This window comes from Apus apus, chromosome 5 (assembly GCF_020740795.1).
Source record: "Apus apus isolate bApuApu2 chromosome 5, bApuApu2.pri.cur, whole genome shotgun sequence".
In the NCBI taxonomy this organism is placed as follows: domain Eukaryota; kingdom Metazoa; phylum Chordata; class Aves; order Apodiformes; family Apodidae; genus Apus; species Apus apus.
In genome coordinates, this window is record NC_067286.1 from 25,923,056 (window position 1) to 25,941,541 (window position 18,486).

The 18,486-nt window shown below is 41.3% G+C and overlaps 1 protein-coding gene across 1 annotated transcript in view; it reads right to left on the bottom strand.

Moving 5' to 3' along the window:
* The window catches only part of LOC127385036 (transmembrane protein 263-like), a 208,274-nt gene extending 201,947 nt beyond the window's left edge, over positions 1-6,327 (bottom strand). The window contains exon 1 of the mRNA XM_051620224.1: positions 6,241-6,327. Within this exon, the coding sequence (XP_051476184.1) occupies positions 6,241-6,246 (6 nt within the window). The 5' untranslated portion in view covers positions 6,247-6,327. The remainder of the gene's footprint in view (positions 1-6,240) is intronic.
* Between the last annotated feature and the right edge of the window lie 12,159 nt (positions 6,328-18,486).

Here is an 18,486-nt window from a genome sequence, read left to right on the forward strand (position 1 = left end):
GAGGATGCTGTCAATTCTAGTTTAAACTACTGTCTCCACAAGGAAAGGTATGCCTTGTCCAAAACACTGTTCATATTCAAAAGCTGACTGTGCTGAATTGCATTTGCTTGGAAAAAAGAATTTACACAAAGGCAAAGTGTCATTGCACAGCATAACTCAAACATTAGCCATCCTTAAAGTTGGAGGCAGGCTAACAGGAAAGACAGTCATTACAGAAACACCCAACAGCCTCTGAAACAGAGGACAACAAGGAATGATGAAGGACCAAAGCATCACAGCAAACCAATCTGAAAGGAATAAATAATAATTACCAATAACAATATAGCAAAAAATATCAATTAACTCAATATTGATAACTGACCACTCACTGATTTAGGTAGTTTCAGTGGGAAGAAGCCTTCTTATATCCTGTCAGTCATTTGCTGTCAACAAAGACTTCAGGAGAAAAAATTTACTCAGACAGTTGAGCTGGTAAACCAAAGGCAAGCAATAAAAAGACTTCATCATCAGATTTCATCAGAGAACATAGTGGTAGGACAAGGGGTAATGGTATTAAACTGAAAGAGGGGAAATTTAGGTTAGATATTAGGAAGAAATTCTTCACTATAAGGGTAGTGAGGTATTGGAATAGGTTGCCCAGGGAGGTTGCTGATGCCCCATCCCTGGAGGTTTTTAAGACCAGGTTGGATAAGGTTTTTTGCAACCTGGTCTAGCAGTAGGGTTCCCTACTCATAGCAGAGGGGTTGGAACTTGATGATCTTTAAGGTCCCTTCCAACCTTAACAATTCTATGATTAATGACCCACAGTTTTACTGCACTTTCTATATAACTAAAATTATCAAATGTAGTATAAACATATTTTCTCCAGCCCAGCCTTTGACAGGTAGATATAATGATTAATGCAAGTTTTACTCAGAATAAAGAAAGGAGATAATGCACACTGTATAAAGAATATCTTCCATTTTCCTAATGAGATGTGGAAGTACCACTCTAGAAAGCTGCAAACAGCAAGAGAAATTTGTCTGAAATAAAAATGAGAAATTCTTTGCTTAATAATATGGGCCCATATGATGGACGTCATTAAGATTTTCTTAAACATGCCAGAGTCTTAAAAAGTAGTACCCTTTCCATTATTCTCTGTATGGTCACAATTTCAAAAAATAAAAATAAAAAACCCCACCACAACCCAATAAACCAAACCCAAACAACACTCATGGAAGGACACATTAAGCAGTATTCTACAGTAGTGGTTTCATATGGCCTACCTGAATTACCTGACTTCCATGCATTTATTTCCTTAGGAGTGCACAACTACTGTTTTAGCCTCAATGAGTCGAAATTTAACTCATTTTTTCAAGGGCTCTTACAGCTAGAACACAGTAATTTCTATAATAAAACTTGAATTTAAAGTACATAAGTGTGTACCCAACTTGAAAAATATGAGTACTCCTTCCCAAGAGACAGACAAAAGAGATGTGACTGGAATAATTTGAAACACAAGTCATCTTGCCAAAATCTTAATTTCATTTTTTAAAAACAGACAAAAAGAAAATAAAAAATCTTTCAAATCCATTTGAAGTTAAAAAGGTGTTCCAGAAGTACCAAAAATCGTTCCAAAAATACCAAAAGTAATTTTAAACGCTAGAAACTGAGGTTAAAAATAAAATTTTATTAAATCCAGGACTTAATTTATGTTACCTTATTTCACTAGGAATTTCAAAATGCATTTTCTGCAAAACATCTAACATTTCTGAATTAGCTAGGAGATGGTAATATGATGTATCACACAAATTTTAAATTGATGTTGTCAATGGCTAGGTAGGTAAGTATTTCCTCTGAACTCAGATTACAGCTCTTTTAGATCAGTGTTGTTTGTTCTTCGTTCTTCCATCCATTTATTGCTGTAGTGTTTTAAAGGAGAAAAATTTCAGATAAAACATGTACTTACTCCACAGGAGAAACACTACATCTTCTGGTACTGTCTCTCCAGTTTCACACATAACCCACATGCCTTAAACTTGACAGCCAGAAGCTCTGCCAGCAATAATGCCCCTTTTATTTCAGCCTCATAGAGAGTTCATTTCCTTCCAAGCTAACTGTGAGAACTGTAAGACCACAACTTGCTCCATACAAGATTCCAACCAGAGTTACTTCGTTCAAGCAACTAACCAGCCATCAGACAGAGAAAACTCTTGATCATTATGAACACAAACAACACAACTGAAAAATAAACATTAGTTCTGGCGGCACATTTTTGGTGATGGCTGCCTTTCGTTTTGAGGACCTGCAAGGTCTGCAGGCTCTCTTCCCCAAAATAATTTTTCAGATTCAAAGAAAGCCAAAGAATTGCATTAGATCTTAGGCACTTCTGCAGAAGTGTTGTAAGATTTGCCAACACAAGCACAATCCACTTTCGTGACTGCCATTAACAGCAACAAGTTCTTTTCAAGAAAATGCTTGCTCTGCTGCTGCCCCCACCAATATAGGCATGTTCCTTGCCCAGAACTTTGAAGGTATGTAACCTCTTCCATCTCTCTGAAATCCAGCTGAAACACTGGGAAAGGAAAACCACCAGAAAGTTTGTAAGGTAGTTCACTAATAAAGGAAACCAGATGTGACCAACCATAGGCAAATATTTAAGTCAGAACTATCTACAGAATTCATGTTCCTTTTACTCTATCACATTTACTCTCCTCCTGCCTCCTGTAACAAATTTAGGACTACATGCCAGGAAAAAAATAGTAATAATAAAAAAATTACTATATACTCCATAAAAAGCAATACCTTTTTGTCTCTTCTCCTTTTTATAAGTTGTTCCTTTCCCAAGCACTTTTCATTTGAACTATGAAGAGCCCTGCTAAGCAGGATCAGAGAGATGCAAAAAAAAAAAAAAAAGGTACATACACATCAAGTTTTTACAGGACAATCCAAGACATCCTTCAGCAATACAGATGTCTGTAAATACAAACAAGGTAAATATTTACTCAGGCTTTCTGTAACTTTTGATGCTTCATCTTCAAAATACCTTGCCTTTATTTGATCTCTAGGATTCATGTGCCAACATGAAGTAACACGGGCAGTCAGAAAAACATAACTATAGGCAGTAAGTTCACATTTGTTCCTTAAACATTGCTGTAAGTTTCTCAAAGGAAAATGTCACATTTATGACACTTGTCTTATCCCAAAATACATAACTTAAATGTGAACACATGCCAAAGCACCACAAGCTCTCATTCTACTTTGGAGCACCACTTCAATTCACTAAAAAGGGGAGCAGTTACTTAAGTGAAACCACATCTTGAGCTTGCCTTCCCAAACAAGAACTTTAATACAACCTGACACACTAAAGGAATTTCACCTCTCTGACTTTGGATTTAAATAAGTGTAGTGACAGGAGCAGTGTCAGATAGTCACTGCAGCAGCAACCATACCAGGTAGTCATCAGCGACTACCCTAAAGCCGCAATTAACTCATGGGTTGAAGATAAGGCATGAAGAGGCTGTTAGCAAGGATGCAAGCATACTCTCCAGTGGTGCCTAAAAGCCAAGAAATCCAGCACTTAGCCACAACAGAATAATACTGGAAACATACTTTTTGTGAGAAAGTAATTGGTGGCCATCAGTGTGATAGACAGGTGGGGATTTTATCATCACCCCACAATCCTCCACTTCCCTAAGGAAAGAAACTGCCCTCCCCACCTGACAGACCTGTTCCCCAGGCTCCTAATGCAGCCTGGAGAGGTGTATTTCCTTGCCACCAAGATGATCTGCCTTCAAGGAAAGCAAATGCTCTTGGTGTACTCATCACATATCACTTAAACACTCCTACATCTAGGAATAGTCCACTTTCAATATGATTGGCTCTCATTCCCCTCCTGCAGTGCAGGAAATAGAGGCTTCAACCAGTTTTGTATTTTGCATAGCTTGAAAGGGCCCAGAGATACCATCTTTCAGCACTGGCTGTTGCTTAAAAGTATGACTCTGCCACACTACTTTACGATACTTACGTCATTTGGTTTACTTAAAAATAAAAGAAATCAAGCTTCAATTTCCTCAGCAACAATCACACGTTACTGATGGATCCTGAAAGGATCCCTTCCACAGCAGAACTCCCCTGATGTTACCACTTCCTTCTCTCCACCTGCTTTTTCCCATCCTGTAAGTAGGCAGACCATCTTTATACATATTAGCATTAACTTATTTTTCTTTGACAGCCCTGCCTTCTTAGCAACCTGCTAACCAGCAACCATGAGGAAGACTCAAAACTACTACTGCTAAAAATACACAAACTCTAATCTATTTCCCAAGGCATAATAACAATTAGGGGAGAAACAGACAAGACAACTTTTCAAGGAGCTTGGTTCTGATGTATTCCCGGCAACCATCAACAACTTAAACTTTGAAACAAAGTCACACTAAGCCATTTGTGAACAGGTCCATAAAAAGGATTCAGACCCAACTCCCACAGCTTCCCTTTTCATCTCCCTTTTAGGACCCAAAAAACCGTGCACAAGCACTTTGAGGCAATCCACTTGTTAATTAAAAAATTAATTAGCCCCACCTGCTTGAAACTTTAAATCATGCAACTGCAAAGATCTTACATAGAAGAAACTGAGGCAACCGCTACAGGAAAAGGTGGTTTTCTATGGAATGAAATACATACTGAAAGAAATTACCCACTCAGAAGAAAACTGTGTGCCCCTTTATACTGAAAAGCTCTACACCGTGCGCATACGCAGTAAATGACTGGTTAAAAAAAAAAACAACAAATAAGAAATGCTCTCCCCCCAAATGCGCACATTTTCCTTACAATCAGAATATGAATCCACTCACGTTTTACTGCATTTGGAGTGAGACCATCTAAAACTGCCTTGAGCTTTCCCCACTATAGTGAGGCGAAAGAGGAGCTCAGCCGAAGTAATGGGCTTAGCAAGAATAATCAGTGGTTCACTCTGCATGCAATAAACAGAAGCTGAAGGAAATCTTTTCATTTTTTACCCTCAGGATGGATCTACAGTTCAGCCAGTATTCTGATGTTTTTATAATATAAGTCAACAACTCAACCAGGGCCATAGCACAGTTTACCAATAACTGCCTCATATTTCTTTATTTATTGTTATTCCACACTACTTGAACTAACAAGTATTTAGAGAGAAAGAAAAAAAAAAACAACACTCTTTACTATCAGGTTTTGAACAAAAGCAAAAGAAATGAAAAACAATGTATAAAAGGAAACTTTCTTTTTGTATATATTTATTTCGCATACTTGGAAACTGCTCCTTTTCCCTCCTGGGTCAGCTGCAGACACTGCTAGTTGAGACCCCCTTGCACAGAGACAACCATTAACCAGTGACGGACACACGGGCACTGCCCAAAACCCAGCACTGCACCAGCTGCAGAACTTCTTACATGTACTTACTTGACTCAGAGGCTTGGAGGAAGGCCCAAGCCAAATTTCTCCATCAGGACAGGTACACCACCATAGCTACACACAGTTTCTGTCTCAAAGAGCTTACAAGCTAGCTGATCAATAATTTTATTTACTGCTAGACAAATTGGGGAGACAGAGAATGCCTGGAGTGCCTTGCATTTCAGACTGATGAATGAGAGGGAACCGTGTCAAAAGTCCTACACCTGTAAATTAAAGAGATACGACAGAGCATAACGGGAAGAAACACAACACCACAGCAGCGCCGACTCCCAGCCAGCACAACCGAGGAGTCAACCTCCCAGGTGAGAACAGGTATCTTGCTACTTTTACGGCCCTGCCGAGGCTGCCAGCCCGCTCAGCCCAGCCAGGTCCCAGCCCGGCGGGTTCCCAGGGGCAGCTGAGGGGGAAGGCGCCGCAGCCGCTCCCGCCGCTGCCGGCCGCCGGGGCAGGGCAGGGCAGGGCAGGGCAGGGCAGCTGCCCGCGGGGTGACGAGCACGGGGCGAGCAGCCCGGGCTGGAGCGGGGCGGCTCCTCCGGGCGACACGAGCCGCCCCGGCGCCGCAGGGAGCGGCCCGGGTTTTAACGGAGAGAAGGGGGGAAAAATCTTCCTCGAGGTGTTTTCAAGATGCGGCACCACATCCCCCCACAAAGTTAGAAGCTTCTGGAAGTTGTACTCGTTAAGAGAGGCAGCGGCCACGACCTCCCGCCGCTAGTTAATGCCTGGGGCCATCACACCGGCCCGGCCTCTGCCCCTCGGCCCCCGCCGCCGACCCCCGCCGCCAGGAACCCCCCGCCCCGCCGCCAGCATCACCTTCATGCCGCGTCTCCCGGAGCACCGCCCAGCGGGGATGGAGGGCGGGCGGGCGGCCGTCGCAGTCGGCTGCGTCCCCGTCCGCCCCGGCGCCGGGGCTCCGGCTCCTCGGCCCGATGTAAACACCCGCCGGCGGGATGGGGGAGGGTGGGCCGGGGGGCAGCGCCATGGCAACCCCGGCCGGAAGAGGAAGCGCGGGGGCCGGGGGCCGCCATCTTGGCGGGGCGGCCGCGGGGTCCGTCTCTGCGCGGGGAGTCCCGGCGGCGGAGGGGCTGGCGTGCGGGGCAGTCGTGCCCCCAGGGCGTGGGAGGCGAGGAGTGCCAGCAAAGCCAGGGCTTCGGGCAGCCTTCGCCGAGAAACTCCCGCTGTCACGCGCTGGTATGAACACTTCACGGCATTTGATGCTAAACGGTTGTACAGAATTGTGACACAGGCACCGCCTCAGATCTCCCGTGTGTAGCGGTGGGAATGCAGCAAAGGGAGATGTGAACCGACCCGGCCAAGTCAAACGAGAGGGTGTTTGGCCGAGACCGGGAGCCTGTTCCCCAGGCTCTGGCCTCACGCAGTGCTGGCTGTCGTCTGACCCATTTCTAGTCAAGTGCTGAGTTACAGGGAGGGATGTGGGCTCCCTCACATTGGCCTCGCTCAATGTGGCCTGTCTCCAGCCTGCAGGAGAGTTTGCCCACTCCTGCAGCTTCACGTGATGTACTGTTGGCTGCTGAGGATCGTGAGAAGCGTCTGTCGCGCCAACGAACAGGCCCACATGGATCCTTCAGGGAGGCACAGTTTATCTACACTCTTGCAAAAAAATGGGTGACCTAAACAAGTAGGCACAGCCATAGCAAGGTGAATAACGGTTTCTATTGCCTGTTCCCGATGCCAAGTTCCCTCCCCTGTTTCCCCACTGGCTGGGTACTCCAGGGTTTACAGCCTATCCAGCGCTTCTAATTATCCTATAAGGTTCCCACCCCTGTTTACACATTTCATTTTACTTTTTACATTCCAGTTTACTTTTTACCTTTTAAGGTATAATTCTGACCTTTCTTGCCCCCTTGGCTGTTTTCCCAGTCACCGACATGATCTATACCTACTGGTGTCATCCTGCCCCGAGGAGCAAGATAGAAGTGACTTTGTTTGGTCTTGGCCAAAAATCCTGCTCCATGTTCGAATCCCCCAGATGGAGCCCAATTAAGTCCCTCAGTTTCTTGGACTGTAAACCACTCCAGGTGTCATTGGAATGTGCAGATATCTCACTTATCTTAAACAAACTTATATTCCTAACACTATGGTATGTATATAAAAAACCCCAACAATACACTTCTGACACTAGGATGTGAAAACAACACTAAACCCAACACTGTGCTTCTAACACTGGGGTGCAAAAACAACACTGCGTTTCATTTCTAACAAGATGAGGGTCTGGACATAGTCCTTGGCATGTGAAGTTGTCTTTCTCATTTACTGCTTTAGAAGTGTCACTGGGCACCATCACACACATGGATAAAAGCGTGTTAACTGCTAGTGAATGGTTCAATGCAATGAGGAAAGCCAGACAAACCAAAACAAAGAAAAAAAGGTAGTTTGAAGTAATGATGCCTGAAATTGGGAGATAAAACAACATGAAGCAATAATGGTGATGGAAGTTCCATTTTTTTCTGATTTAGTATGATTCCACAGTTGAATATTGAGTTAATATGTAGAGAACCTAATTACACCCTGACAAGTGGTTGAATCCAAAAGAGGAAAGATTGCTTTTTCTCCCTGTTTTTACCATTTGACTGAGAAACTGCAGTTTTTTCTCTAAAGGGTATGCCCTTCGTAGCCATGTATGTCTTCTAAATCATTCTTCAGTACAGTAGACCCTGTTTAGTCAGAATGACAAAAGGAAAAATGTACTAGCTTAAAGGCTACAAATGCCTTCTCTCAGTGCATGGTGAAGGAAAACCAGTTTGATTGGTTGGTTGGTTTTATTTCATACTGCTTTTTCTAATCTGCAGAACCCCCTTGGAGAGTAGAGCTGGGACAGTACCCAAAGACTAGGGTTCATTTTTCAGTTAAATAGGAAACTCTTGAAAGACACCAAACAAAGTAATTCCTTCACCCCACATGGGCTGACAGCTTTTCTTTGCTTCTTACAACACATCCTTGCTTAAATAATTTTCTGGATGACTTTTCAGAGGAAGTATTCTGCAACCCTTTCCTGGCACAGATTCTCACAGCAAAATCTACAATTTCTTCTGCACATATACAATACTTCACTTCAAGCACGTGAATATTCTCAGAAGACCTGTAGTGGAAGCCAGTGAATTCAGGGAAGTTTTCACAGAGCACACATTTCTACAGACATGTGCATATATAAGAGCAACTACTACATGTATGTGAGATACCACCCCATGTATTTTATATGTATAATAGTAACTGTAATAACATAACCAAAATATGAATCATCTCAACACATCTTTTCAATAGTATCAGTATAATTAGATTGTATTCGATTTTTTATTGCATAGTAGAAATTCATACTTATGTTCTAGTCACATGGTGAGCAGAAAGAAATTTGTATCGTGCTTGTGTTGAGTTTAACATGTAGCTTATAGCCTGATTCCCAATTCAAGAATATGGACTAAATTATCAAAGATTAAAGAGTAAACTGGCTTTTCCCTTATCAAGGTAAAACGAGCCATTCTAGTGAAGTTCAAAATCATGAAGCTTTCTACATTTAAAATTTAAAATTTCACATGAACATAACGTGATTTCTCAGGAAGTTCTTAACTCACTATGTGCCATTTTTTAAACAAGTTCACACTAGGTTGTTGTGTTTGCAAGGCCTGTAGAACATTCAAAGAATATTTCAGCTGAAAAATCAGAATATTCTGGGTGATAGTTAATGTGTGTGGGGGGAAACCCTGAAAATAATAAATCCTTTACTTTATGCTAGATAGAGCATAAAGTAAAAAATTTATTATTGTCCTGGTTTGAGCCAGGATTAAGCCAATTTTTCTTTTCACTGATTTTTTTTCCTTCAGTAAGCTTTCTTTTAACTAGCAACTGTGTGTTCTGCTAGGCTGATAAGACAGTGGAATGTTTTTCTAACTACTGAGGTTTCAAGGTTACACCTTCACTCCGCCGGCTCAGACACTATGGGGAGATCTCTGACCCCCCCCGTGGGAGGCTGAGTTAGACAGACAGCAAAATTGGCCAAAGATATTCCATTCCATATATCTACGTAAGCTCGAAGGAAGGTCAGAGATCATAGAAGACAGCTTCCTTTTTCTTCTTGCCTTCTCTTCCGTCCATGGCCGGCATCCGGGGAGGACTCTGTTCATCCATCACCGTCGACCCTTAGGCTCGAGCTCTCCTGACCCTCATAACTCTCCGCTTTCTCCAGCAGCGGCTCCGGGATTCCTCGGGACTCTTCCCAGTTCAGGGGAGTGCTGTGGGAGTTGCTGGGGGTAGGGGGAGGCGAGAGGCTTTTGCCCATATCTGAATATATCTGTATATAATTGTATATATTTTCTTGTGTGATTCATTAGTGTTTTAATTAAAGTTGTGTAGTTTAGTTTTCAATCCAGCCAAGTCTCTCTCTTTTTCTCTCTCTCCTTCCCTACCTGGGTGTGGGGGGGGGGGGATCGAGAGCATTGTTGTCGGACCTGAGTCAAACGGTGACGATTATTCAGTCCTTTATTCCTGAAACTACTTCAGCAGCTACCAAAAATATTCCCTAACAAAACCTTGCACATCACAGGCTATGTACACACTGGCCATGCAGTTCACAGGGTATGACTTTGTTTTTTTGAAATGGTTCTAAAGATGCTAGGTCATTATTGTACATATTTGAGGGGGTGATTGCTTTGAACAAGCTGTAATACTTTAGACTGAATGCCCATAATGACTGTAACAACTGTATACCTGGAATAAGTTTTTCCAATATAGTTTCATCAAAAAGGATTTAATCAATTTAACACAATCCAAGCCTGCTCTGGAGAGATTCACCTCAAAAGTGTGTCTTTTTCAAAGCAAAAAGGCTAGCGTAGATATTTCCATAGTCAAATCCTACTGTTGCAAATTGAAAGTGATGTCTTTATAATGCAGAAATTCCCCTCCCAGCCTCCCTGAAGAAGGAACCACTCTATGTTTACCCAGCAGTATTTTCAGTGAAGGCTGAGGCTCTCAAACATGGTAACTGATTAAATCATTGTTCACCTGTAATTTTCTTCAAGATGTTGAAACCAATGAAAAAAATATTTTGACCTTCATATTTGGTCACTGTACATTCCTAAACAATTTTTTTACTGGAAAAGAAATACAATTTCATAAAAGTTATCTTTCTTGGTGTAGGGGTGAGAGTGATATTTGTGCATAATTTTTGCTCTGTAGACTAGAAAGCACACTCTGCTTGTACAGCATAACATGATGACATCTCCGTGTCATGTGAGCTAACTTTAGGGGATGTGATTTCAGCACTTTTTGCCTATGCTGCTGACCAGACACTGGTTTGGAGAGAAGATTCCAATCAACAACTGAGATTCCAAAACTCACCTCTACAATGACAGAGCTTTCCCTTAGATGTATTTTAATACATTGAGATAGTTGATCATTGCAAAGCATTCCAATTGGACTGAAGCATTAAAACAGAGATAAGTGATACCAAATGAGACTCCTGTGAGGTTCCATTTCACCTTTCCATGCCAGCCACCTGAGTGAAGGTGCCTGACATCCTAAAGCAGAATTGCCCTGCCTTATTACCCCTGTTCATCTTCATGGTCTTTTCAGCCCTAGTTTCCTGTGTCTCGTACTTGCCCTGTGTGACTTTTGAACAGCCTTCATGTTGCTGTTAAAAAGGATAATGCAATATAAAAGAAATGCAAGTACCGTGTCATATAAGAGAGGAAAGGGATACACAGTAATAATTCATTGTAACAGCTAGTCACATTATGGTGGCAGTAGTTGGCTCATGTGCTAAAGTGTCTTGGTAGAAAGGGAATTATTTCCAGACAATGAAGCTGCTGATAGTAACGATTGTAGCATTTACAACTGCTCCAGACCTCTCTGTTCCAGATCAAAAAAAAATCTGCCTTACCTTGAGAAAATAAATTGGCCACTGGACTTAAGAAGTATCTCAAGAACACCCATTAAACAAATTAGCCACAGCTTTGTGAAAATGTAAGCAGTAACCTTTCTTCACGCTTCTTCTCAGTGAAGGTCTTGTGTTTGAGATAACTACCCTTTGTATTTTTTATAGGCTTACATAGCCGTCAGTACAGCAGCATTTTAATTTCTCTTTCCTAACTTTACCCTTACAACACCCCTGGGACACAGGAAGGTACTTGCTGCATCAGGTATCTGGTTATTGACAAACAAGGGAAAGTTACAAACCTACAGCAGTCAGTTGCCTGAACACCACCACACACTGGAATCTGAATGAGGTATCAGGTGCCAGAGAAAACACTTGTGACAGAAAAAGAAGCCTCACTTAGTCTCCTGCATCCTAGACTGGTAACCACCTAATTCAGGAACTGCCTTCCTTTGAAAACTTCCCCCTATTCATTTTAAAGCATCAAGAAATCCTAATGGTATAACAATAAAAGCACAGACAATCTGCAATTCAGCTGTGTCAGTGGAGGCTATGATTTACAGCTGTAGAAAGGAGCATTTGAGACATCCACAGGTTGCCTGCCCTCTCCTGAGAGGAGCCCATGGCACTAAAGCTGAAGAATTTGGAATGCCAGAAGCTCCCATGGAATACAGTTTGTTTGGGTTTTTTTCTCTGAAAGGATCTTTGTGTTTCACATGGCATTTTAGTGTATGGTGCAAGGTGTCTGGGTATGTTTGAAAGCAAAAGAATGGCTCAGTGTTGCATGAAATCAAGATATGCCATGGTTCCCCCTGAGCAGAGGGAAGTCTTTTTCATCAGTAAAGACAAGAGGCATCCATAAGAGGAACAGAATCAAATGTAGCCAAGTAACCAGGATTTAGGGTTGGTAGCAATAGGAGAATTATTAATAGTTTCTAAAATCAGTTATAGCTGGTTTTGATATACTATTGCCTAGCTTTCTGCATATGACTTCTGGGTCTTGCAGATAGAAAGGAAGAGGTTTTGACATTTCTAAATAATCTATTACAATCCTCATGTTTAAAGCTGGTGTGTTGACCTGTTAAAAATGGATGCTTACAACAGCACTGCTTCACAGAATGGTGCAAGCAAGAGCATCATCTGAGAGCATTTGAAATCTAAAAGTAAGGAAATATTTTTGTACCAATGTATTTTCAATGTCTGTACTAGGAAACAAATCTGTTTAATAAAATACTTCATAATAAGGGTAAGGGTCATGTGCTGTGCTTTAAAACATACTAATGACTGAACAATGATGCTGCATCATTGGTATTAACAGGGACGATGAAGAACATATAGCCCAAATGAGATCCCTGGTATGTCTGCATGTCGTAAGCCTTCTCAGGAACAGAACAAAATGTTGGCAAGGGGAATACAGATTTAACTAGCTGTTTTCACCATCTGAGCCAAAAAGCCAAGTATAAAGACCAGACGCTAAGAGATGTTCTTCAAACTTCTTTCCACTTTACAAATAATAACTGTTAAGAATAAACTATTTTAACTCTCAACGCCATTCTTTTCACAGATATTGCACAGCTCAAGAGATAAGTCATTTTGGTTTAGGGTTGTTTCCCCAAGTTTTTTTTCTTGCAGTCACATCTCACGCATGCATGAAGAGACAGTGCAGTAGCTCCACTGTGAAGTACCAAGAAAGTATAAAAGGTGTTTGCAGAACAGTGCAGTAGACTGTGCCACTGGCAAGCCATCAGGTCTTGGTGGACCTAATTCTGCTCTTCTGCATCTCAGCTTCAGGTCACCATGAACTTCCTTATTGATGGGACCACAAAGTAGCAAAGCCATTGATGGATTTTTCTCTTATAGTTAATTTTTACTACATTCTCTTTTCTTAAGTGTTAAAAATAAGCTGGAAAACTACATGTGATTTACCTTAGCTTTCATAATATTTTTAATTCCCCTTTTCCCCCTCATTTGGTGTTGCTATGTTACTAACAGGTTGAAGCATGTTAAATATAAACATATTCTTACAGGGGAACCCTAAGCAAGACTATAAAGATGTGATTTATACAATACTGAAGAAAGGAAGTAATAAAAAAATAATTTATATATCAGCCCTCTTAGTAAGCTGACATCATCTAGCTATCAAGAAAACAGATGAAAATAACTTGGATTCTTTGGATTACAAGTGATGCTTTGGCTTTGCTAATTTTTTTTTCCTCTTATGGTGAAAGTTCCTAAATAAAATCTATGTCAAATCTCTTTTTGTTAAAGATCCTGCTGCACAGGGATACACTTACCTGTTACCTTCTAGAGCTGTACTGATTAGTCAGCCCACTTCTCTGAATGGAAATGGTTTTGCCCAATTGTATAAAATCCAGAACCACAACTATCAGCTTGACTGACTGTGGCATTGTTTGGTTCTTTGTTGTGTTACTTTATGTGCTTCATGCTTTATGTGCTTCAATATACCATTCTTAAATGAGACTCAGCATTTAATGCATGTGACAGAGCCTTTCACAAACTGTTACATGACAGGAAAATAAATATATCAAAGATGATAGGAGGAGACACTTAACTATGACCATGCTCTGCTTGTTCTCAGAGCATGAAGAATTATTTTCTATCACACTAGAGCAGTATTTCATGATGCTGATGTTAATGGCCAAAGCACTTCCCCTAACAGATGATGGCATCTTCTAGCAAGATTTTTACAAAATGGGTTATATAAGAAAGGGCATATTGTTGGCAACCAAGGATTCTTAGAGCCTAGTTTTTCACCTGCCATGTCTCATATCATGCACATCCCTGCAAACAGAGTACACACTTGATAGAAAATGCTACCACCGAGAAGGATAGTTTAAAGAATAAAGAATAGCCATTATAGAAGCATAACTATAATAGTTGCACCTCATGCTCATTAGTAATACTTCTGAGAATCATTCAGAGAATAAAACCATCACTGAAGTCATCTAAAATTCCCACTGATTCAAATAGGGCTAGTTTTTTGCTTCAGTTAATGGCAATATATCATACACCCCATCTGGTTAATTCTGAGACTGGTCAAGAATTTTATTTTGTCTGAAGTTCACATTTTCACTCTTTTTTGTTAGAATTTGCCTTCCTTGAGAATGAAGAAGATGGTATTAATTTAATTTTAAAATTTAATAAATGTGGTAAGTTTGCTCATATATTATGTGGTTAGTATTGCATCACTGGGAAATTAAACTGACAAGATTTGAAAGCACTTCATACCAAGTAAACTGTGAAAGCATCTGTGTTTATATGGTTCCAAAATTAAAACTCAGATGAGATTAATTGAAAAATCTATAGAGATTCACCAGACTTAGAAGCAACAGGAAGCTGCATTTCATAAAAAGCCAAGTATTTGGCAATGAAAGCAGGTTTTGATAATTTTAATGGCGAAAAAAAAAGTGAAAATAAGTGGGTTTGAACTTTTGGGTTCAACTTAAAGAAAGCTGCTCTATTTCATATGCCTTTAGTTATAGAGCATGAAGGCAATTTATTTTTTTATGTAGGCTTCAAAGTCCTGCAATGGAAAGCTCTCTCTGCCAAAATGCCAGGATGCATAACTGGATTCACACATGGGCTTCCCAGACTTAGAAATTTTCAGATTCATTTTTACTTTGAACTTGTGCCAAAAACACCAAAGCTCTGCTAGTAGATTCTGCTGACATTTGGAATCACCAATGATGTGTTCTCAGGATGTCAGAACAAGGCTGTAGATAATACATCACCCCTATTATGAACAACAGAACTCATATGGGTGTGTCTCTCTTACCAGAGTATTTTTTTTGCCTTTTAATTCAAAGTGTATTTTTTTTCCACCTAGCCAGGCAGTAAGATTATTTTACAGAAAGGAGACATTGATATGATAATGCTTGCAAAGTTACAGTGTTTCTTTAACCAGTGAGTCTGGCCAAAATCCTCTGAGGAATTTATCATCTGTTTCATGATCTCCCCTCCCTACAGTAAAGTCTCTTAAAATTGCTAACAGTAGGGATGAGGAGTCAACTAGCAGCCTCCAAGTTCAGGATCTGTGGCCCAGAAAGAATAATACTAGAGGCACTGAAGTGAGATAGTGAGACTTTTATTTCAGCATAAATTGTTCCTTAGTGTTAAGGCTTAATTAAATATTGGCCCAGATAACATTCTTCTGAGTTTCTGAGCTGCTTTTGGAGTAGGTGGTTTTTTCCCTTCCCCCATTCTTCCTGTGAAATGCTTTCTTCTTTCTTTCTTCTGCACACAAATGCAAATATGTATATCCCTTTAAATTAAATTGCTCTACAGACACAGGTGGCAAAAGGAGAGCATTCTGTCCCAGGAGACCTCCTAAAGAAGAGGAGGAACCTTTTGCCTTTTTATCTCCTGGCCATATGCTGCAGTGGTAAATATGTGGAAAATTAATTTTCTCCTCAATTTTTGGCCTGCTTTACAAATACTACTCTTGATGATCACTACAGGCAGCTCTCACATGTAGTATTTGGACTCTAACCATCTAACTCGCTGTTACGTAGTGGGAACCACAGGGAAATAACGTGGCACTACAGCAGATAGATTTGGGATGTTGGCTATGGCTTCCACTTACTCACATACCAACACACTGTCAGTGGAGCTTTGCTGCTTCTGTAACCGACTCTGCAGCTCCTTCACTACCAAGAATTGACACCCTGAGATTCCAAGGATTTTGTCTTCTAGATTGAATTGCATCCCAATAGAGAGCCCTACCTGCAGAGGTGTCTATCACTACATTTAAGATGCTTATCAATGTTTGCAAATGTGCATCTTCATTAAGCACAGTCCCATGGCTTTATGCAAATTGTGTTGCCAAAGTAGACTGAAGTCCTGCTGTCAAAAGGGGAGCTTCATTTGGTGTTTGCAGCACTCTCGGTGGAGTCTTCTCCCAGGTCATTAGGAAAAAGGCATTAGATTTGGTGGTGCCATCCCACAATATGACATCTGGACTTCTTTCAGACTGCACAACAGGAAAGGACTGTGTATTTCTCCTAATGAAAGGTAGGTTCTAGTGCACTGATCCCATTACTCTTTGATCTATAAATTAGTTGTGTAAAAATCAGTATTCCTAGAGACCAGATATGAATGGCATTGGCCTGTTTCTCTGCCAGGCACTGTGTGAACTCTTAAATTCTACAGGTATCCCTGGGGCTGTAAACTAATTCTGATCTGCTTGTCCACTGCAGCTTTAGCCACATGCCCCTGTCCTGAAAAGTGCCCTCTTAAAGTCTCTCCCAGGTCATCCTTCCAACCTGACCACTGAACCACAAACCATCCACTGCTCTCAATTAGACCCATATTAATCACAGAATAGTTTGGTTTAAAAGGTCATCTAGTCCAACCCTCCTGCAGTAATCAGTAATGTCCTTAATTCAGGTTGCTCAGAGCCCCATCCAACCTGACCTTGAGTGTTTCCAGGGATTGGGCAATGTTAACATTCCAACACACCCTCAGGAATAGTGACAGTGTTGTTGAACTGCCTAGTGAAACAGGCAGAGACCCACTACATGGCAATCTACAGTGAGAAATGTCAGTGTCACTGTGTTGTTACAGTAGCTGGCAGAGATGCTTCCCTTCTCACACAGGCACAATTTAATTAGCTTTAACTACTACCTACATTCAACACCTTCTGCTCAAAATGAGTTGCAACCAAGAGCAGCTGTCAATACACATTAATATTGATAGGAAAGTCCAATCACTAAGCAAAAATTTTCTAAGAAATCCCAGACAGCCTCTACAGAATCAAGTCTGTGTTCAAGCTGCCTATTGGGATTTCAGCCATCCTGACATCTGCTGGAAAAGTAGCATGGCAAGATGTGGGCAATACAGGAGACTCCTGGAGGGCCTTGATGACAACTTTTTAAGACAAGAAATTGACAGCCCTACCTGAGGTGACACATTATTGGACTTGATGGTCACAAGTACGAGTTAACTCATCAGGGATGTCAAGATTGGAAGCAGCCTGGGCTGCAGTGATCACACGCTAGTGCCTTTCACTGACCAAGGGGTATGAGGCAGATGAAAAGCATAGTCAGGACTCTAAATTTTAGGAAAGCAAACTGAAAGATGCCCCTGCTTATTGTAGTGGTGTTGGACTAGGTGACCTTTACAGGTGCCTTCAAAACCAAGACATTTTATGATTCTATGATTTATGTCAGACTGTGGCACATGTCAGCAGCTGGAATGGTGCCTAGTCCCAGAGTGTGTTGAATAGTTCAACTATTTGTAATCCCAGCATAACTAGTACTAAACAAGGAACAGGGATATGCATGCCCTTGTTTTGTGCAATATGCAATCCACATGTAGCTTTTGCAGCTCACAGTCAGATCATATCTCTAGCTGCCATAGGTGACTGGCTCCCCTTTTATAGATTAGGTTTAGAGTCAGCTCCAGTCTTTGGTTGATACATGAACTCCAGAGGACCTTTTTCCATTCTCTAGGTGCTGGTCTCACTTCAGTAAAAACAGAGGCTCCCAAATAATGGCTTAGAGTAAAAGCTACATAAGAGGGAATAATTCACCATGACTTAAACCATGCACTGGGGTTGCTGTGTGAACAGGAATGATGGGGGCATGCGTATTAAAAAATGCCTGGCAGTACATCAGTCAAAGGATGTGCCTTCTTGTGTTTATGAATATTTAATTGATGTTGCACACCAAGTAGGGGACAACAGTGCTTCAGAGCTGATGATATAATACATAACCACCATTTTGACTGGAAACCAGTTCCATCTCAGATCACAGCAATACCTGATTAGGGGGCAGGGGAATGAGACTCCTACCTTATCCTCACCACACAAGCACCCAGAAGTCATTTGCACAGACTGTTTCATTTCCTATTGCAGACCTTATACACTCTTAAAAATCCCTTGCAGAACAAATATTTGTTAATGTTTGTATGCTTATATGCTTGCAAGAGACAGTGCCCATATGTAAAACTCTGCCTCTGCACTTTTGCATGCACTTAGGCTTTTATGCATGCATGAGGGGATTAGTGTGTATGATCAGTCCTTTTTCTAATTCTAGTGAAATGTGGTAGGACCATTACTGCCAAGAAAGGGAACTTCCATCTCCTTCATCCCCTCCATATTATTCTCCACTAATGGGCTGTGGCCTGGTAATTATAGCTCTAGAAGGAAAAAT